The 17,879-nt window shown below is 50.0% G+C and overlaps 1 protein-coding gene across 6 annotated transcripts in view; it reads left to right on the forward strand.

Moving 5' to 3' along the window:
- The window catches only part of ASIC4 (acid sensing ion channel subunit family member 4), a 212,603-nt gene that overhangs the window by 117,992 nt on the left and 76,732 nt on the right, over window positions 1–17,879 (forward strand). The window contains exon 1 of one of the 6 annotated variants that reach the window (XM_083590951.1): window positions 247–2,035. The exons of 3 other annotated variants lie outside the window; for them this stretch is intronic. In XM_083590951.1, the coding sequence (XP_083447077.1) occupies window positions 1,460–2,035 (576 nt within the window). In that variant the 5' untranslated portion in view covers window positions 247–1,459. Of the gene's footprint in view, window positions 1–246; window positions 2,036–17,879 lie in introns of those variants that run through there. 2 more of the 6 variants (XM_083590956.1, XM_083590955.1) reach the window with 2 other exon arrangements.

The following is a 17,879-nucleotide window of genomic DNA, read 5'->3' on the forward strand; positions in this document are numbered from 1 at the left end:
TTTTGCAAAAGCAATTAGAACTGCCTCCTAAGCAAACGGGACTGAAGGGAATCAATGGTGCAGGGAAAGCGGCTGCGCTGCAGGCTGGGTCTGGGCAGTGCCGCGGTCCCGGCTGCGCAGCCTTCATTTTCCTCCAGAAAGCACACGCACACACCCGGACCCGCTCCTCCCCACCCCGCACCCCCGCGCCCCGCACGCCTGCTCCTGCCCTAATCCCCAGCAGCTGCGCTCCCTCCCTCCCTCCGATCAATAAGCCTTTCACTTTTTGCCTCTTGTTTGTTCCGTGGGGAGCGGGATCGATGGGAGGAGGGGGCGTCTCCTCGTTTCCGCTCCCCCTCGTTGGCCGCTCCTTCTCCAATTAGTCAGCCCTGGAGCCTGCGGGCGGGGGGGGGTGTATTGCGTGTGAGAGCGTGTGCGTGTAGGGGGTTGTTGTGCCGTCGCTGCCCGTTGGACCCGAGCACCAGCCGACGACGCGGGAGGAACGCAGTCCTCTTGTCGTCTTCTTCCCTCTCTCAACTTTTTCCTCCCCTCTCTCCTTTTCCTTTGCTTTCCTTTTGCATCTTTAGCGAGCAGTTTTTCAGATCAGCGGAGATGGAGGAAGGTAGGAATTAGGCGGGGAGCTGTCAATGGGCAGCTGCCTTGGGCACTAGCAAGGGGTACTCACTTGGAGGAAGTGGGTGGCAGGCAGGGAGGCAGAGAGAGAGAGAGAGAGAGAGAGAGAGAGAGAGAGAGAGAGAGAGAGATAACCTGCCCTGCCTGAAGAGCTTGAGCAGCCCTGAGCAGCAGCAGCAACCCCAGCAGAGGCTGCCTTGTGCTGCTGCCTCCTTTCCTTGGCACAGACTTTGCCAGCTTGCGAGCGATTCAAACAAGTGGCTCCAGCATCACTTTGGAGTGGTGGCTCCAGAGAGCGAAGAGGCTCCCGCTGCCCGGCTCTTCCTTCCTTCCTTCCTTCCTCCTTGCCGCTTGCCTGTCTTTCGCGAGCTTCCCCCGCTTCTTCCTCCCTCCTTCTCCCTCTATTTTTTTTATTTGAGGATGAAATAATGTTGACATGCCTTGAATTATTAAGTATCCCCTGGATTTTATTAGCACACGATGCCTAAATGCTGCCTGTATCTGGTGGGGTCTTAACCGGGTGTGCAGAGGAGCGGCAGCGGCACACACAGCGGCACAGGGAGCGGCGGCAGCGGCGGGCAGCTCTGACAGCTGGGCTTGTGCAGATAAGCGGACGGAAGCACCAGGAGATCACTAGTGAGACAAGGCACCGAGGCAGAGCCCTCCGTCTGGGAGCTCCCAAGAGGCTGGGTCAGGCTCCCCGGTCCTGCTTCACCTCCTCAGCTGGGCTGACTAATTTAGGGGCGTCCTGCAGCAGCCAGGGGAGAGCGGCCGGTGCCGGGCACCCCAGGCTCCCGCTGCCTCCCCTCGCTGGGGGGGTAGCGTGCTGCCTGGTGCCTCAGCACAGATGCCGATTGAGATTGTCTGCAAAATCAAATTTGCAGAGGAGGATGAGAAGCAGGCGGCGAAAGAGGAAGGGGACAAGGAGAGCTTGCTAGAGGAGCCCAGCCAGCCACACCACCGTGACCTGGCCGCCTTTGCCGGGGCCAGCACCCTGCACGGCCTGGGCCACATTTGCCGCCCAGGGCAGCTGGGGGTCCGCCAGGCCCTCTGGGCGCTCGCATTTGTGGCCTCTCTGGCCTTCTTCCTGTACCAGGCGGCCCGGTCGGCGCTCTTCTACCTGGAGCACCCGCACGTCACCACCCTGGACGAGGAGGCGACCCAGAAGATGATATTCCCGGCTGTGACCATCTGCAACATCAACCGCTTCCGCCACTCGGCCCTTACTGACGCCGACATCTTCCACCTGGCCAACATGACTGGGCTGCCGCCCAAGGACCGTGATGGACACAAGGCCTCTGACCTGCTCTACCCCGACCCTGACATGGCCGATATTGTCAACCGCACTGGGCACCAGCTTGAGGACATGCTCAAGAACTGCAGCTTCAGCGGCGAGAACTGCTCTGCAGGGAACTTCACAGTGGTGAGTACTCATTGTGCCTTTCCTGCGCTCTCTAGGGCATTCTGTCAAACACTGGTTGGAATGAATGCATTCCTGGTACCCATGTTTATGCTAAGGTTGAGTTTGCGCCTCAAGTTTCACTGTGGGAGAAAGTACAGTAATATAGGAAACTGCCTTATATCGAGTTGAGACACTTGTTCTGCCTAGCTTAGCATTGTCTACACTGACTGGCAGCGGCTCTCCGAGGTTTCAGAGAGGAAGTCTTTCCCAGCCCTACCTGGAGATGCCTGAGATTGTATGTGGGACCTTTTGTGTGCAAAGCAGATGCTCTGGCAGTGAGCTGTGGCCCTTCCCCAAAGAGCAGATTTTGTGGCCCATGAACAGCTCTAGAGCATGGGTGATGGGACACCAGGTACGTCAGGTAAGATGCAGGCAGGGAATACCGCGGTACGCAAGACATATGAGGAAAAAGAGAGGCATGGAGATAAGCAGATCGGGCACTAAAGGAAATGCCCACTTCTGGTCTGGGCAATTCTTTTTCTCTTGCTAGAGTAGCTTGAGACAAGGAAGAGGGGATAACCCTGTAAGTTACGTGAGGAAAGCTGTAAGTCTGGGATGGGGAACCTGTGGCCCTCCAGGTGTTGTTGGACTCCCATCATCCCTGACCATTGGCCCAGCTTTCTGGGGTGGAGGGGAGCTGGAGTCCAGCAGTCTCTGGGGGTTTGCAGGTTCCCACAAGCTTGTCACAAAGCTCTCCAGGTGCTTGGAGAAGATGGGAGCTCCCTGGGCAGTGCTGGCTACACTTGGTGGTTCCAAGATTTTGTCTTTTGTATCCTCAGAGGTGCCGTTCTTTCCCCATTTGAAAGCAGACTGTGCCCCCAGCTTGGTGCCCATGGTGGCACTGTCACGGTCCTGGCCAGGGTGGCACAGCAACCACTCCACCTTCCTCTTCGTGGCACTTTTTCTGGCATGGCTGTGCCTGCACTATCAGGGAGGCTTCCCGCCGGGTGGAATGAGCTGGCCCCGCGCTTGCTCTAATATTGAGTCTGAAAATCACAAATCCCCGCTGTGGTTTGGGGAAATAAATGTGCTGAGCGGGCGGAATACCTGATGGGACCCTTTTCAGACCATAATGACTCTGGAAATGAGCTGCTTCTCTCCTGCGGACATTGGAGGCTGCTTCGCCTTCTGATCACTGTGTGCGGAGGGGTGGGGGGGAGGGTGGTGCAGGGCAGGGAGAAGCTTAGAAGGTGAGGCTGAGAAGAGAGAAGACAGGGCCATGCATGAGCACGCACGCCAAGTGGATCTAAAGACCATCTTCCTCTCCGGGGCCTGCCACAGATGTACTCTCTTGTCCCAAACACTGCTATGGGGGTGCGTGTCTGGTATGGCAGACCCAGAGGAAACACACAGCTCAGGACCCAGGAGCACACCACACCTCCTCTATGCGAAACCTGCCCCACAGTTAACAGGGGTTGTCTGCTGTCCTTGGTCGCATGAACCCCTTGCAGGCTGTGTCAGAATGCCAAGAGACTCTCTAAGTTTCGTGGGTCTGTGCTGCACTCACAGTTCAATTTTTTTGCTCAAAATCAACACTGAGAATATTCTGCAGTCTGTCAATATTGGACAAATGAAGCTGTAACCCCTGGAAATCCTGCTCTAAGTAATACTGCACACCTCTTGACTTTGTAACCTTTTTGCTGCTGCTGTTACTGGAATGTAGCTACAGAGGGCTTTTCTTCGGAGCAGCAGGATGGGGGTGTTTAATATTCCCCTCCCCTGTGTTGTTTTCTTGATCCACACCTGCCCCCTCCTCCAGCTGCTGTTTGCTCCATTAAGGGAAAACGCAGGACAAACAGCAGTTCAGGAAGAAAGGATTTTTCAGCAAAAAAAAAAGATGCAGCAAGGAAGGGTTAAGCACCTCCCTTCCCTTCCAACCGCTGAAGGAACTGGCAGTCCCCTGTGACTGCATTTTAGTAAAAATCAAGGAAGCAAGCAAACAAATGCAAATAAATAAATGTTGGAAAATCCAGTCACAATTCTCTCACATAAGTTGTCATGGACCCCAGAATTTCACCAGAAATTGCCTACATTTTCAAACAAGATTTTTGTCTCATGGAGGGCTAGAAACTTGCTTTTTTATTGTTAAATGGAAGCTTTTATCCCCCCCCCCTCCAGCATGCTAAATTCTGGCCCAGGACTAAATTCTGTGCTTATGGATGGATGATGGATGGGGGATGCCCCTCCGGTGGGCACCCAGTGCCAGAGTCATTGCTTTGATGCGCGTGGTTTCAGGAGGGATATCCCGCGATGGCCCCTTGGGGGCACCAAACTTAAAGGGCAGCGGGGTGGGGGAACAGGACCTAAATCTTCACTTTTGGGGCGGTTTTGTTAGTAGCGTGGGATATTCCTGATCTCTGATTTTAACCAGTTTCAGCAGCTGCAGCTCTGGATTCTGAGGAATCCACGAAAACGAAGGGAAATGGGGCGGTTGTGGGGTGGGGTGGGTGTGTAGAAATTAGGGACTAAGTGGCCGTGTGGTTCGGAAAGGCCCTTGAGGAGGCAAACGTAGTCACCGTTCTCCTTTGGAAGGAGCTGCCGCCAGCGCCTGCCCTCGCTGTGGCTGCTCTCCCTTGCCTCGGCTGCTGAGCTGCCTGCCGCTCGCGTCGTTGCATCGCATGATGAATCCCCTTTAAAGATCCTGTAAGTAAGAGCCGCGCTCGGTAAATGATCTCCCTCTATTTAGCGTCACAAATCCACATTCTTTATGGGACGGCAAATTAAGGGGCCGCCGGGAAGATTCCCCCGCGTAAGCATCTCGTGTGCAGTAAAGCCCGGCCAGCGTAGTAAATCTTGGTGGGCCGTTTGCTGAGCCGCAGCAGCGAGCCTCCCTCTCCCCGCACCGGCCCCAACTCCTGGGCACCCTCTGCTCTGTTGGAGCTGGGGTGGGTGGGAGGACTTGCCTTGGTGAGTGGGCTATGCACACAGGAAACGCCTTGCTCCTCCAACACCTTCCCTGCAGTGATGGCCGCTGAATGTGTGTGTGAACCCTGTACCTTCGGCTCAAGAACAGCCCCCCCCCTTCCATCACTTGAATTGTGCAGGGAAAATCAATTGGCTCTTTGTCCTCTGCTGGACAGGAGATTCCCCAGCAGCCTTGTCCTTCCCTTGCACTAGCTGAGCAGGGTGGGTGGGAGGGAGGGATTGGCAGCTTCTGCTTCAGCCCCTTTCCTTCCCCAGTGTCTGCGCAGGGGGAGGGGGCATGGAGGGGTCACAGGCACTTGCCTCTGGGCAAAAATGGGATGGGCACTTAACTCCTTCGGCACTCATCAGGCTCAGTAGCAACCCCTAACCAGCCACTTGGGCTGGACCTGATGCTTTGTGGCTCAGTTTGTCCTACCTTGGCTGTTGTGAGTGGATCTGGACCCCATTGTCCATAAGCAGAGGGGGTCCTATCCTAGGGCTGCCAGGGACAGCCCCCTATTTACAGGGCGGTCTGCAGCTTCCCATCAATGCCGGCCCTAAAATTTTGGGCCCTTTCTCGCATATGTTTATGTAAAGGAGTGCAAGGTGCAAAGAGCTTTTCAAGGATAAGAGGTGCGGTTGATGGAGAGGTTATGAAGGGAGGGCAGAAGGAAGTGATTGGGAGGGGCTTTGCTCTGTGAGGATGGGGGGCAATGGAAGCTTGTGCAGATCCACAGGAGGGGGATATGCTCAGGCACACCAGTGTGCACACTCAGAAGAACAATTACCCAGCTGGCACCTGCTCTGCAGGGGTTCCTCTTCCAGCACTTGTAGGGGAGGCTAATGCATTTCTAAAAAATTGGAATCGATGTCAAAGGTGGTGTGTTTTTTTGGTTCTTCTTCTTCTTCTTCTTCTTCTCCTCCTTCTCTATTTCTTATTATTTTAAATCCCTTGCTGCCAATCTCATCATCCTGGGTTTTTTTTGGGGGGGGAGCATTCTGGGGAAGGTTCCTAAGTATTGGTTGTTTCTATTTCCCATCTGATCAAGTCTCTTTTCTTCAGTCCTGGGGAATTTGTGGGGCATTTGGAAGGCAACTCTCCATGGGAATAACAGGGTCTCCGAGCTGTAGCCACCCGTAGGGAGATTGGAGTCGTGTGTGTGTGTGTGTGTGTGTGTGTGTGTATTTGTGGAGGGAAAGGTGACGTGGGTGTGCAGACAATCAAAATGCTGCAGTTGTGTCTTGCAAATCATCCAAAGAATTAGAGGACGACGTGTGGATGAGATAGCGCGGGGAGAGCAGGAAGGTCTGCAATCCTGATTAAAAAGTGCTGCCTAAGAGAGGACTTTCCTGCAGGTCCACATTTTCAGAGGGCTTTGTGGATGTGAGGGTGCTTCCTGCACTAAACTGCTTTGCTTCAGCTTCTCCAAAGTGGTTCCTTGCCTGGAACTCAGGGCGTTTAGAGGTGAGAATGAGCCAGGTTCAGAGAGTGTAGGCAGATGTTGATCCTAAGGCATCCCTGGCTCTACACAGCAGGGATCCCTGCCTGGTGGACTGTGGGCTCGAAACACAAAAGAACACATGTGTTCTCTCTCTCTCACACACACACACACTCTCTCTCTCTCACACACACACACACACACACACCCCTCCCCCAAATTGCTGTTGCTCAGCCTGGCTTTGCCGCCTCGTTCCCCAGCTGTATAATCAGTGGCACCCCGTCTCGGTGCTGGGGCTGGCGATGACCTTTCCTCCACAATCGTACTTAATAAATGTCACATTTTCCAGCCTATTTTTACTCTGGGTAAATGAGTTCCCTGCGCCGCCTCCCCCTCCACCTGCCACCTCCTGCCTGCCCATTGGTGCAGCTCCCCGGCCACCACTGTTCAGAGGCAGCCGTGCAATCCATTTCCCTAACCCCAGCCCGCACAATGGAGAGAAGTGAGAAAAGGAGGCTGCAGGCAGTCCCAGGCAGTCCCGCTAGTGTCGGTGGCTTGTAGTTGGGAGGTAGGTGGCAGAGGGGGAGAGGGAGGATAGCCTGCTTCCTGCCAGCAGAAGGAACATGGGTCCGCCTGAGGAGAGAACAAATCCCAGAAGGATGTAAGAGTGGGCAGAGGCAATTTCTGCTTTGTTAAACAAGCGGCTGGATTTATGTGGCCCGTGGCAAGCGTTTGGACTTGTTGGCAACCCATGCATTTTGGCATCTCACAGAGGGAAAAGGTGGGGTTGGGGGCTGCCTTTGCATACAAGGGTCATCCTCCCTTTCTTGAGCCCTCTTGCCTCTCCACCATCTTTTACTCTTCACCCCCAGTGCAAATTGCATCCTTAGCAAATGTACTGTCCTCTGATGACTTAAGGAGCTATCATTGCCACACTGCTTTGTCATGCTGGCTGCACCGCCTCTTCTCTAGAGTTCCCTTGCTAGCCCCAAAGCCAGCACAGAGTGGTGTCTGCATCTGTTGCAGATGACATCTCCATATCCCATCTAATTTGATGTTTGTGTAGCAGCATAGGAAGCTGTCTTGTACCGAGTCAGAGACTTGGTTCTTCTAACTCAGTATTGCCTACACTGATTGGCAGCAGCTCTCCAGAGTTTCAAGCAAGGGGACTCTCCCAACCCCATATGGAGTTGCTGGGGATTGAACCTGAGACCTTCTGAATGCAAAGCAGATATTCTATTACTGAGTTGTGGATTTGCTTCTTTATTATCTATTCCTCCTTCCTTCCAAGGAGCTCATGGCAACATAGGTGGTTCTCTCAGTCTTCCCAACTCATTTTATCCTCACGGCAACCCTGTGATGTAGGTTAGGTTACAAGAGAGTGACTGGTTCAAGGTCACCATCTTGTCTTGTGCTAATGCTGGCATATTCCTGAAGGCTCGCTGTGTTTGGGGTGTTGTAGCAAAAATGATAAATGCCAGTTTACAGACTTAATAAATTTGTTGCAGCACAATATCTGCTTCATCAGTTGTGTGGCATGGAGCAATGCACGCATCCGATAAGGCAGACCACAAACACTTCTTATGCCACAATATGTCTTCAGCGTGCCACAGGACTCTTCATTGCTTGTCCTCATACTGGGGCCCATAGACTGCCTGGAAATCCATGTGGATTTTAGAACCAATGATTTGTGAGTCACCCTGTTGCTCTAAGGTGAGAAGATGGGAACGTACCTCCCCTTTTCCATAAACAATTTTATTTTGAACACCCATAAGGTCATTTGTACATCTCCGAGCTTGTTCACACATGTAAATGTACATCATTGGTTATTCAGTCCTTGGTGATACTCAGAACATGTGAAGTCTCTTGCCTGGAAACAATTCATTCAGCCTTGTGTGATATGCAAGGTCTGTCTTCTACGATGATTTCATTCACACAAGCAAGTCATATTGACTGTACAGTCAGCGAGTGGTGGTCACACTTGTGTGCTGTTCTTTGGCAAGATAATGACTTAGAGGTGTGTATACAAGTAGACTCCCCACAATTCCTACCCCATTCTAGTTTTACCTCCTAAGCCAAATCCCTCTACCTATTGTGGGGTTTTCCCAAGGACAGACCAATCTGTTAACCCACATGCTCTGCTACTTTGCAACATGGAAGAGAAGGAGAGGCCACCCATCCCTGTTCCTGGGATCTGGAGGCTGTGTAACTTTTCTGTTCCAAAGCCGCTAGCTGCTCTGGCATGGGGGAAAGGGTAGCGGAAGGGATCAGAGTGGAGCTGTAGCCGCAGAAGGGTTGTTGGCCTTGGCTCTGCAGTGAGAGGAGGCCGATGCTGTGCTCCATCCATCAGAGCTGCCCGCAGGCTGGAAAATGCTAATAAGCAACCAGCAATGAGAGGGAATCTGTGTCCAAAGCATCTGAATAAGTAACCAGTCCCAGGAGCCGATGCAGCCTCCAGGCCTCTGCACCCCTTTCTCCATTCAACCAATCAATTCTGGTTCTGTGCAAAGCTACTTTCTTGGCAGGGTATGCTTGCTGCTCTGAGTCTGCCCTGGATGATTTGGCCCTTTTTGTGACTCCACAAATTGCAGAAAGCATACCTTCTGTAGATACAATGTCCCCCAATTTTGGCGTCTCTTTGGCTTCAGTGATGCTTTCTCCGTCCTGCCAAACCAGAAATTGTTTCGCATGTCCCTAGCACAAGCAGACTCTTTGTGAAGGTACTCCAGCCAGAGATGATGAACCTGGCATTCTCCTGATATTGGTAGACTCCAGTTCCCATAATCCCTGATCAATGGCCATACTGGCCAGGACTGATGGAAGTTGGAGGCCAACAACATCTAGAGGGCTGCAGGTTCCTCCATCCCTGCCATCAGCTCTTGGTTCAGGCTCTCCCCAGGAGAACCTGGCAATCCAAACCTCTTTTTGACTTGCAGTAAGACCAGCTAAAAGAGCATCTTCAAACCTTACCTATACCTCTTGGGCAAACAAGCCCTAAAATACTAACATTGTGTATGACTCTCAGTGTTGGTCACTTGGACAGGAATAGACAGGTCCATTTTGTCAGGATCCAGTATATCTGGAGTAGTCTTTGGTTGGATGCAAAACCCGCATCTGTGCTACCTAAGCGTAATTAATGGGGTTATAGCATTCTGTGGAATAGCATTCCTGTAGAGATACAACAGGCGCCCAGTCTCTTCACTTTCTGGAAACAATGGAGGACATTTTTGTTCCAACAGCTTTTCCCAGCTGGATAAAGGGGTATTTGCCATGAGTCTTTATTTCTGTATGGTGTCAGTTTTGTTTTAAATGTATTTCCTGAGGGGTTTTCTTTCTTTCTTTTTTGGCATGCTTTTAACTGTTTTAAATGGTTTTTATTGTGCATCGCCTTAAGATAGTTATATAGAAGACAATTAATAAATTAATGATCATCACATCATTATCATCATTTTTGGTTTCCTTTGATTAGATGGATTTGGAAGCCAGGAAGCCAGAGGGTGACTCAGGCTGATCTCCCACTCTTTGGTTGTTTCCATAGTCTGCGCTTCTACATATCACAAGGCAAAGGGCAACCTAACCGTAGTTGTGTTTGCTGCTACAATTGGCTGAGAGCCTGTGCCTCTTTCTGGACCTGCAAGAGAACCGGTTGCCATGGGCAATAGGCAGAGGCTGAGTGTCACAACATCCTCAGGGCTCTGCTGGGCCCACTTAAGAAATACGATATCCTTGACCAAGCCTGGCTGGTACCCCCCCTCCCCCAGTTTGGCATCAGCAAAAGCATGCTATCTGCAGGGCAGAGAGCTGTCTCTAGAGTCTGACCTTCAAGGTGTATGGGACTGGCTGGGCTCCCCTGTTCTGTCCCCCCAATCGCTGCTGAGCGAAAACTTGGCAGAGTGGCTGGCATGGACCCCACATCTCCTGACAGATATTAATTGTTTCCCAGGAGCAGTTAATTAACTGGGGCAGGAGCGCAAGCAGCCTTGGGAGAGCAGAAAGCCTCATTAACTCCTGTGGGGGTGGGGAGGAGGGCAGTGAGAGGGAAGGAAGCAGTTAGATGGAAATGCGGGGGCATTCTTCATCCAGGGTGTGTGTATGATGAGTCAAAGTAGGTCCTGTTGGGCAGGAATCCAAGTCTTTATCCCTACCCACCCACCAAGAGAGATAAGATAGCATTGCTCATTGTCTCTCCCCCATCTGCTTCAGATTTCATCTCAGAATGAAGAAGAAGTCAGCCACACACTTGGAGAAAGTCAAGCCTGGGATAGCAACAATGGAGTGTCAGGTAGACTTGCGTCAGAAAGGGAGCAAGCAGCCCATGAATATTAAGGGAGGCCGACGGCAACCCCAGATCAGATAGGAGGGCCTGGTGTGGTCAGTAAATGTTACTGACACCCCACTCCGCTAACACCAGGGCTTGGGGAGGGTGTCAGTGTAGAGCGATCTCGCTTGCCTGGGAGTGGTGGCACAGCCCAAGAGCAGTCGCAGTTGGGAGCAGAGATGCCGTGGGGGCCAGCAGGCTCGGCACCGTCGCCGTGATTGAGATCAGATTGCTGCCACGCATAAAAAAGCTATCTTCATAATTATATTTAATGAATTGACTTTAAAAGCTCTTACGCTCTTATCTGGGTTAATTTAATATTACACACTTAATAAGCCTGTCTGTAATACTGTCAGGGTATGCATGAGCGCTGGGCCCAAGGAGCATCCTTCAAGCCACTCTTCCCGTTCGGCGCATGAGGGCAGCAGGTGTCTGTATGTGCCCGGGTCTGCCTATCCACTGGTGCCAAGAAACAACGTAACCCTCTGGTTTGGAGCCTTGTGCCACTGACTCTGCTTTCCTCACTGTGGCTTTGAGACTGGAGCATAGTTTCCATTTCTGTGGGGAAGCAACTCCTTCAGTTACAGGGGACAAAAGATAAGAAGGGAGGACACAGCAGCCCAAAGGAGCATGTGACCAGAAAGCAGCTGAGCCTGGGACAGCTCTGAGAAGATCCCTTGCTTGATCCCTGCTAATCTGCAGCAAGATCCCTCTCTGATGGAAAATATACTTTGGGACTTGCCCCCTGCAAGTGGGATAAACTGCTCAGAATCCTTTAGAGGCTTTTCTTTGTTGAAGTCTTAACTGTTCCCGCTCTGGGATTTTTTCTGTTGCCTATAGAGATAGTGTTGGGCTTCCTACAGGAATATCATCAGGCTCCATCCTCTGGGTTCACAGCGGACTAAGGAATTGGGTTAGGGCTGCTGGGCTGAGGAATCTCTTTCCTGCAATTCATTCCAGATGGTCTTCCATTTACTTCCATTTACCAATCCTTTCCTTTGCCCTAGACATAGGAGATAGAGAGAAGGGCCACAAGTGTGCTCCCTGTCTGCTTTGAAAAACCCCTCCCTCTCTCAAGCCCTGCTATTCCCATAAAACAACAATCCTAGCAAGTCTGGAAAATGCCTCTAGGAGCCATCATCTTTATACATTGAGAGAAGTGTTCCTGCTGGGCTCTTTCAACCCAAATAAATGCTTTGTGGAACCAAGAGTGGCCTTGGAGCAACATAAATACCCCCAGATCTCTCTCTGGATCACTTACAAGCCTGATCTTTCTTTAACAGAGCAGCATGCTTGCTCACAGACACTGGTTTCTCACACAGACGGAGTCTCTTTCAAGCTGCCAGAGGAGTGCATAGCTGCTCTGTTTTTCCTGGCAGCTGGGTGCTTTTCGAGGTCAGGGCTCCAGGACACAGAGATACTGTCCTTGCATCTCCTCCTTTGTCAGCTAGCACACGGCAAATGCCATAAAAGGATGGACAGTTGTTGCAGTCTTGCTCTCTGAGAATAATGATAAATATTAAGGCAAAATCTGCTTTTAAAAAAGAGGAAAAATGCCAACCTTTGTTGGTGTAGCAGTAGGCAAGCTTTCAAGTTACACTGAATTCATCATCAGGTGAATTAGAAAGCTTATTTCAAATAAAACAGAATAGCCTGCTATATAGCAAAGTGATAGCCTACTAAACAAAGCCTTAGCATTTGTTGTTGTTGTTTTTTAAAAAAGGAAGGAGGTCATAGTCCCTGTGAGATAGAGGCCAAGCCAAACACTGTGACGCTGGAAAGTCTACATCTCCACTACCTGCTTCCTTCCCCCTTTTTCCTTCCTACTCTGGAAGATTCAGTGGCAGGTGCCCTGAGCATGCCCGAGGGGCCTGGCTCTGCCATATGGGGATTAGTAGCTCCGGAGCTGCCAACTTGATTGAAGAAAGAATTGTGTGCATCCTCATCAGCCTGACCAGACCTGGAAGAGCTTAGATGGGGCAGAATCCTACAACACCTCCAGCCATAAATTCCCACCCACCCTTCACTTTCATAAACTGTAAGCCGAAAGGGTTGATTCACACATCCTTACAACTAAATGTGTGAACTGCCTCCGTTGAAGGATATAGTGTCTTGAGGCAATGTCAAGTCAGCGATATGAAAGCTTTGTCTGTGGTCATGGTTGTTTCATGCAAGTGAGGCATCACTAGATGTTGTAGTTTCTGAATTATAAGCGAGCCCATGTGAACTCTCTGTAAGGTGAGGTGGAGCATCCACGTGGAACTGTGTTTCCTTGCATGGAACAAAGTGTGTTTCCATGGTTGGTTTTCTTGGTTGTTCTGGTAGTGTAAAACTAAACCATGATTTTGAAGTATTCTGGAGTTTGCACATTCCCTTCCCCTTCAGGGTTCCTTCCCTTTTCGGTTTCTGCCATGTCACAGTTGTCCTTTCATCCAAAAGCCATTCGCACTTGTCCTGCAGTCCAGGATTGGAAACCAAGGTTTGATCTCTGATGGACAGAAAGGAAGGGAGGACTATGGTTTGAACCATGCCATAGAGTTAGGCTTCACTGGCTGTGGTAGACTAAGATGAAGTTGTATCTCTGTAGTTTGGAATATTACTCTAATTCCCTTTTGGTTTTACAGCAGTGGTGAGCAACTCACATTTCCACTTGTGGCCTTCAAACTCCCATCAGTCCCAGCCAGCCAGCATGGCCAGTAGTCAGAGATGCTGGGAAGTTGTAGTCCAACAACAACTGGAGGGCTAGGGGTTTCCTATTCCTGGTTTAAAGTAAGAATGGCAATCAACATTTAAGGGATCGGCATCAGTCACACAAATTGACTGCCCAGAATGAGAAAAACTTACATAATTTGACCCCAGACATCTGATGTAAGGCTTTCAAACTTTATCACAGCACTGTTGAATAAAGCCATACCCCTGCTAGAATATATAAAAGGCCCCTTTGCCAGGGATCAGTGTTGTGCTGGTATATGCATGCCCATATTGGTGGGTGTAAGCCAGCAACTTACGGGTGATGTTGGCTTGCATATATGTCAGGAGAAGTATTTGTGAAGAGCTGTTGTTCCCTGTTCTTGTCTTGTGGTAGGGAGTGGTATGTGATTTTGTATGACCTCATTGATCTTCCTCTAAATCCAAAACTGACTGATGGGACTTATTCAATAGCTAGGATAATAATGATACCATCATGTACCCCAAATAAAAGAGATGCTCGTTGTATTGGGAGGCGGTGGGCACACCTTAATATAATTAACACCAGGTTTAAGTTAAAATTTAGGTGCAGAATACGAAATCTTTTAAAATATGTTAGAAAGCCTGGGTGGAGAAAAAGGTGTTTACTGCTGAAAAGATGTCATTGTAAGCCCCAGACAGGCCTCTCTCTAGGGTAGCGTCACCACTGAAAAGGTCCTTTTAGGCAAGGATGGGGAACCTGTGGCCCTTCAGAAGTTACTGGACTCCAGCTCCCATCACCCTTGACCAGTGACCGGTGGTCACTATGGCCAACTACCTTTGGAAGGCCACGAGTTCCCCATTTGCTCTAAGGGTTGATCTCCTGTTCTGCAGGAGGAATAGCAATCTGCAGCTTACAATCCACACTTCAAAAAAAACCAGGGATTTTTTGGTGTCTATTACACCTCAAAAGCAGCCATAGGAAATGGCCCGGTAGGAGTTGTGTGAGCAGCATCCCTCTTCCACTGTTTCACAGAACCACCGTTTTTTTTAGCAGACTGCGTGAGGGCAATAAATGGACGAAGCTGTCGCAGGCTCTCATAGATGCCGAGACAGTGAAGAAGAAATAGGAAAATGGAGGGGGATTTACAGAGTTATGACCTGACGGAGAGAGGAGTGAGTAGCCTGCATGTCACTTTTTTGGGGAGGGGAAGAATGGGCATTGAGAGATGTTCTCTGAGAGTGTATCTGTATTGGATTGAATGTGTGCCAGATGTTCCCAGCTGCAACTGTGGGCTGAATCTTTGGGCTCGGGGGTTTCCTGGCAGCACAGTCAGGGTATATTCTGGTGCCAGGTGCCACCAGTCGTCGATGTGTGGGAGGTGACCATATTTACTCGCCGGGGGTTCCCGAGCTCCCTGGAACAGGGTTTGTGTGACAGTGCCTCTGCCATTAGGCACTCCACACGGTTTAGCGTGGAGAACAGAAGGTTTACAGAGCTTCGCTAAATGACGCAAATGGTTTGAGGGCCGTAAAGAGGGACGGTTTTATGTCAGACGACTCTATAAAGCACGGCTGCTCTGCCATTGATGAGATATTGGGCTTTATTTATAGAAGGCCCTGATTGCGCTAGAGGCCGGCGTACTCTGAACGCCAGCCAGGGCCTGGGGATAAGAGGGCGACTCATTTCCATGCAGCTGCCGTCTCCGCTTTCACACATTAAAGGGGGGAAATTAACAAGTTTGCAGCCAGTCAGGTGGAAAAAACAATAATTGTTTAAAACTGTGTTTCCCCCTTTCTAAACCACAGACCGCCTGAGACTCCCAACACGCATGCAGCACTGAGATAACAAAGGGCCAAAAGGTCAAGTCAGGCCTAGCAAATGAGAGAGGGAGGGAGCCTGGATTGTCCTCTTGCCATTCTGCATTGAGCTTGTGTTGGGCTCCAAGAGTCTCTGCCTCTTTGGCAGCCCATATTTAGTGCCTCTGCAGTGGAGGGCAGTAGAGGAAGAAGCACACACACACAACACGTTCCTACATGCTCACAGGGCCCTAATGGCAATCATGTCTTGTGAAAGGGCAACAGCTTGGGTGCACCCGGGAAACAAAAGGTCCAGCAGCAATTTGTGCATATGCTTAACAGCCTCCCCCAACCCAGTGCCCTCCGGGGGTTGTGGGACTACAATTCTCATCATTCCAGGCCATTGACCATGCTGGCTGGGGCTGAGGGTCGTGGGTTCAAGCCACACGTTGGGCAGAAGATTACTGTGTTTCAGGGGGTTGGACTAGATAACCCTTATGGTTCCTTCCAACTCTACAGTCCTGTAATTCTATGATTCTATGAATACCTGGAGCCTGGCCACAGGCTGCTAGGGGAGGCTTTTTTAATACATTGCCCCTCGAACACCGATTAGAGAAGCAATACAGACAGCTCCAAGAATCAGAGTAATGGTTTTGTGTCTTCATGACCTGATTGTGACATTTACAGTCAGCTGAAGGAAGCTTCATATGCCGCAAATACTGAACAAAGAGGGCATGAGATAGAGAGGTATTATTATCGTTATTTATTTATACGGAAATTTCTGTCCTGCCCTTTTGGTGCCTACGCACCACTCAGCAGCTAACAACAAATAAAAATCAAACATTAAAAATACTGTGTGTGTGTGTGTGTGTGTGTGTGTGAGAGAGAGAGAGAGAGAGAGAGAGAGAAGTTCAACAGATAGGTATTCAGCCAAAGGCTCTCTTTTATCTGTTCAATCACTGCTTAGAAATTTTGTAAACTATTTCGTGGTTTATAAATGGATTTTAATAAATAATCGAAACAAATGTGTGAGCAAACCAGAAAGCTGAGTCTCCCAGGGCAAAGAGTTCCACAAGTTAGGTTTAGTCACAAGGGAAGGCCTTTTTTTCTAGTCCCCGTCAGCTGAGCCTCCACCATAGTCTGGACACAAGGGTCTCTTTGTCAGATTTTAGGACATGGACAGGCTGGTATGGGAGCAGGTGGCCCATGAAGGCCAAATTAGACAATATATTAGCTTTGTATTTGTGTTTCCAAGTACAGGTTGTTTTTTGAAAAGAAAAAGAAAAACAAATTGCTAGTGTGGTTGGCTTGATTCTGACTTAAACTTTAGTGCAGGGATAGTTAATGTGATGCCCTCCATATGGTATTGGACTCTCAACTCAAATTAGCCCCAGCCAACATGGCCAATGGAGAGGATAGGTAAGGGTTGTGGTCAAACTGTGTCTAGGGCATTTTAACCTTTTGCAAGGAGGTCTATGGTTCTGCCCTGCATTGGGGGCCCCATGTCAACAATTTGCCTAGGCCTGCTGCGCTTCAGCAAGGTGGCTGCATCATGTGTCTGCCTTCAGGCAATGCTCCGTTGTACATATGCATTTATTTATTACATTTTTATATCACCTTTCCTACAAAGAGCTCAGAATAATACATGGTCTCTCTCACCCCCAGTTTATCTTCCCAAGAACACTATGCTGAGAGAGAGAGAGAGAGAGAGAGAGAGAGAGAGAGAGAGAGAGAGAGAGAGAGAAGGGAGGGGGAATGTGAATGACTGCCCTAAGGTCACCTAGTAAGGTTCATGGCTAAGTGGGGATTTGAATCTAGACCTCCCCGTTGTAATCCAAAATTCTAGCCACAACACCACACAAATTTTCTCATGATCTCTCTCCCCCCCCCCCCACTTCTTGTGATCCTACCTGCTCAAAGGAGGGGACGAGACAATGTGATTATGCAAATCAGGTTTACTTTTGTACATGTTACGCAGTTTACTCCAGTGAGCATTTGTGTGCAGGGCAGGGATGGGGAACAGGGCTGTGGAAACTGTGGGAAGCTCTATGTTAAATGTGAGCCTTTCCTGGAAGGAACTGAGAAGGCGAGGTGAAGGGAAACAGCAAGATGGAGCAAACTCACCAGTGAAGGGGCAGGGAAGCTGCTCCAGTTCCACCCAGGTTCTCCCACCTATGCAGAATGAGTGTGGGATTTGACCTCGTTGCATTAAGAAGCCTGGTCTGATAGGAAAGGAGATTGTTGCCCCAGCTCCCCAGCTTTGACCTGTAATCCCACCTCATCTGATCCCCTAATGAACTGAACAGCAGCTCAGTGACCCGTCCAGCATGTGAATGGCTTGGCTTTCATGGCTGAAGAGCTGCACAGCGCTGATAGGAATGGAAGTTGCAAGGGATATGAGCCCATACTGCCAAAAAAAAAAGTGGTAGAAAGAGAATCACTTTTAGATCCATGTCTGTTCAAGCAGGTGTCCCATCTGCAACAGTGCCCAGCCTTGACATCAAAGCTTTCTGAGCAAATCCCTGCCCTCTCTCTGTCCCTTCCCTCCCTAAAAACAATATCTGTCATTTCTCAGTAATGTTAGTTGTCCTGGGAATGTGTTGTATCAATTGGAACTCATTCACTGGGTTTTTAAATTGTTATTCCCTTCACAAGTGAGCTTCACAGTTTGTTTGTT

This window comes from Podarcis filfolensis, assembly GCF_964270895.1.
Source record: "Podarcis filfolensis genome assembly, chromosome: 1".
Taxonomy (NCBI): domain Eukaryota; kingdom Metazoa; phylum Chordata; class Lepidosauria; order Squamata; family Lacertidae; genus Podarcis; species Podarcis filfolensis.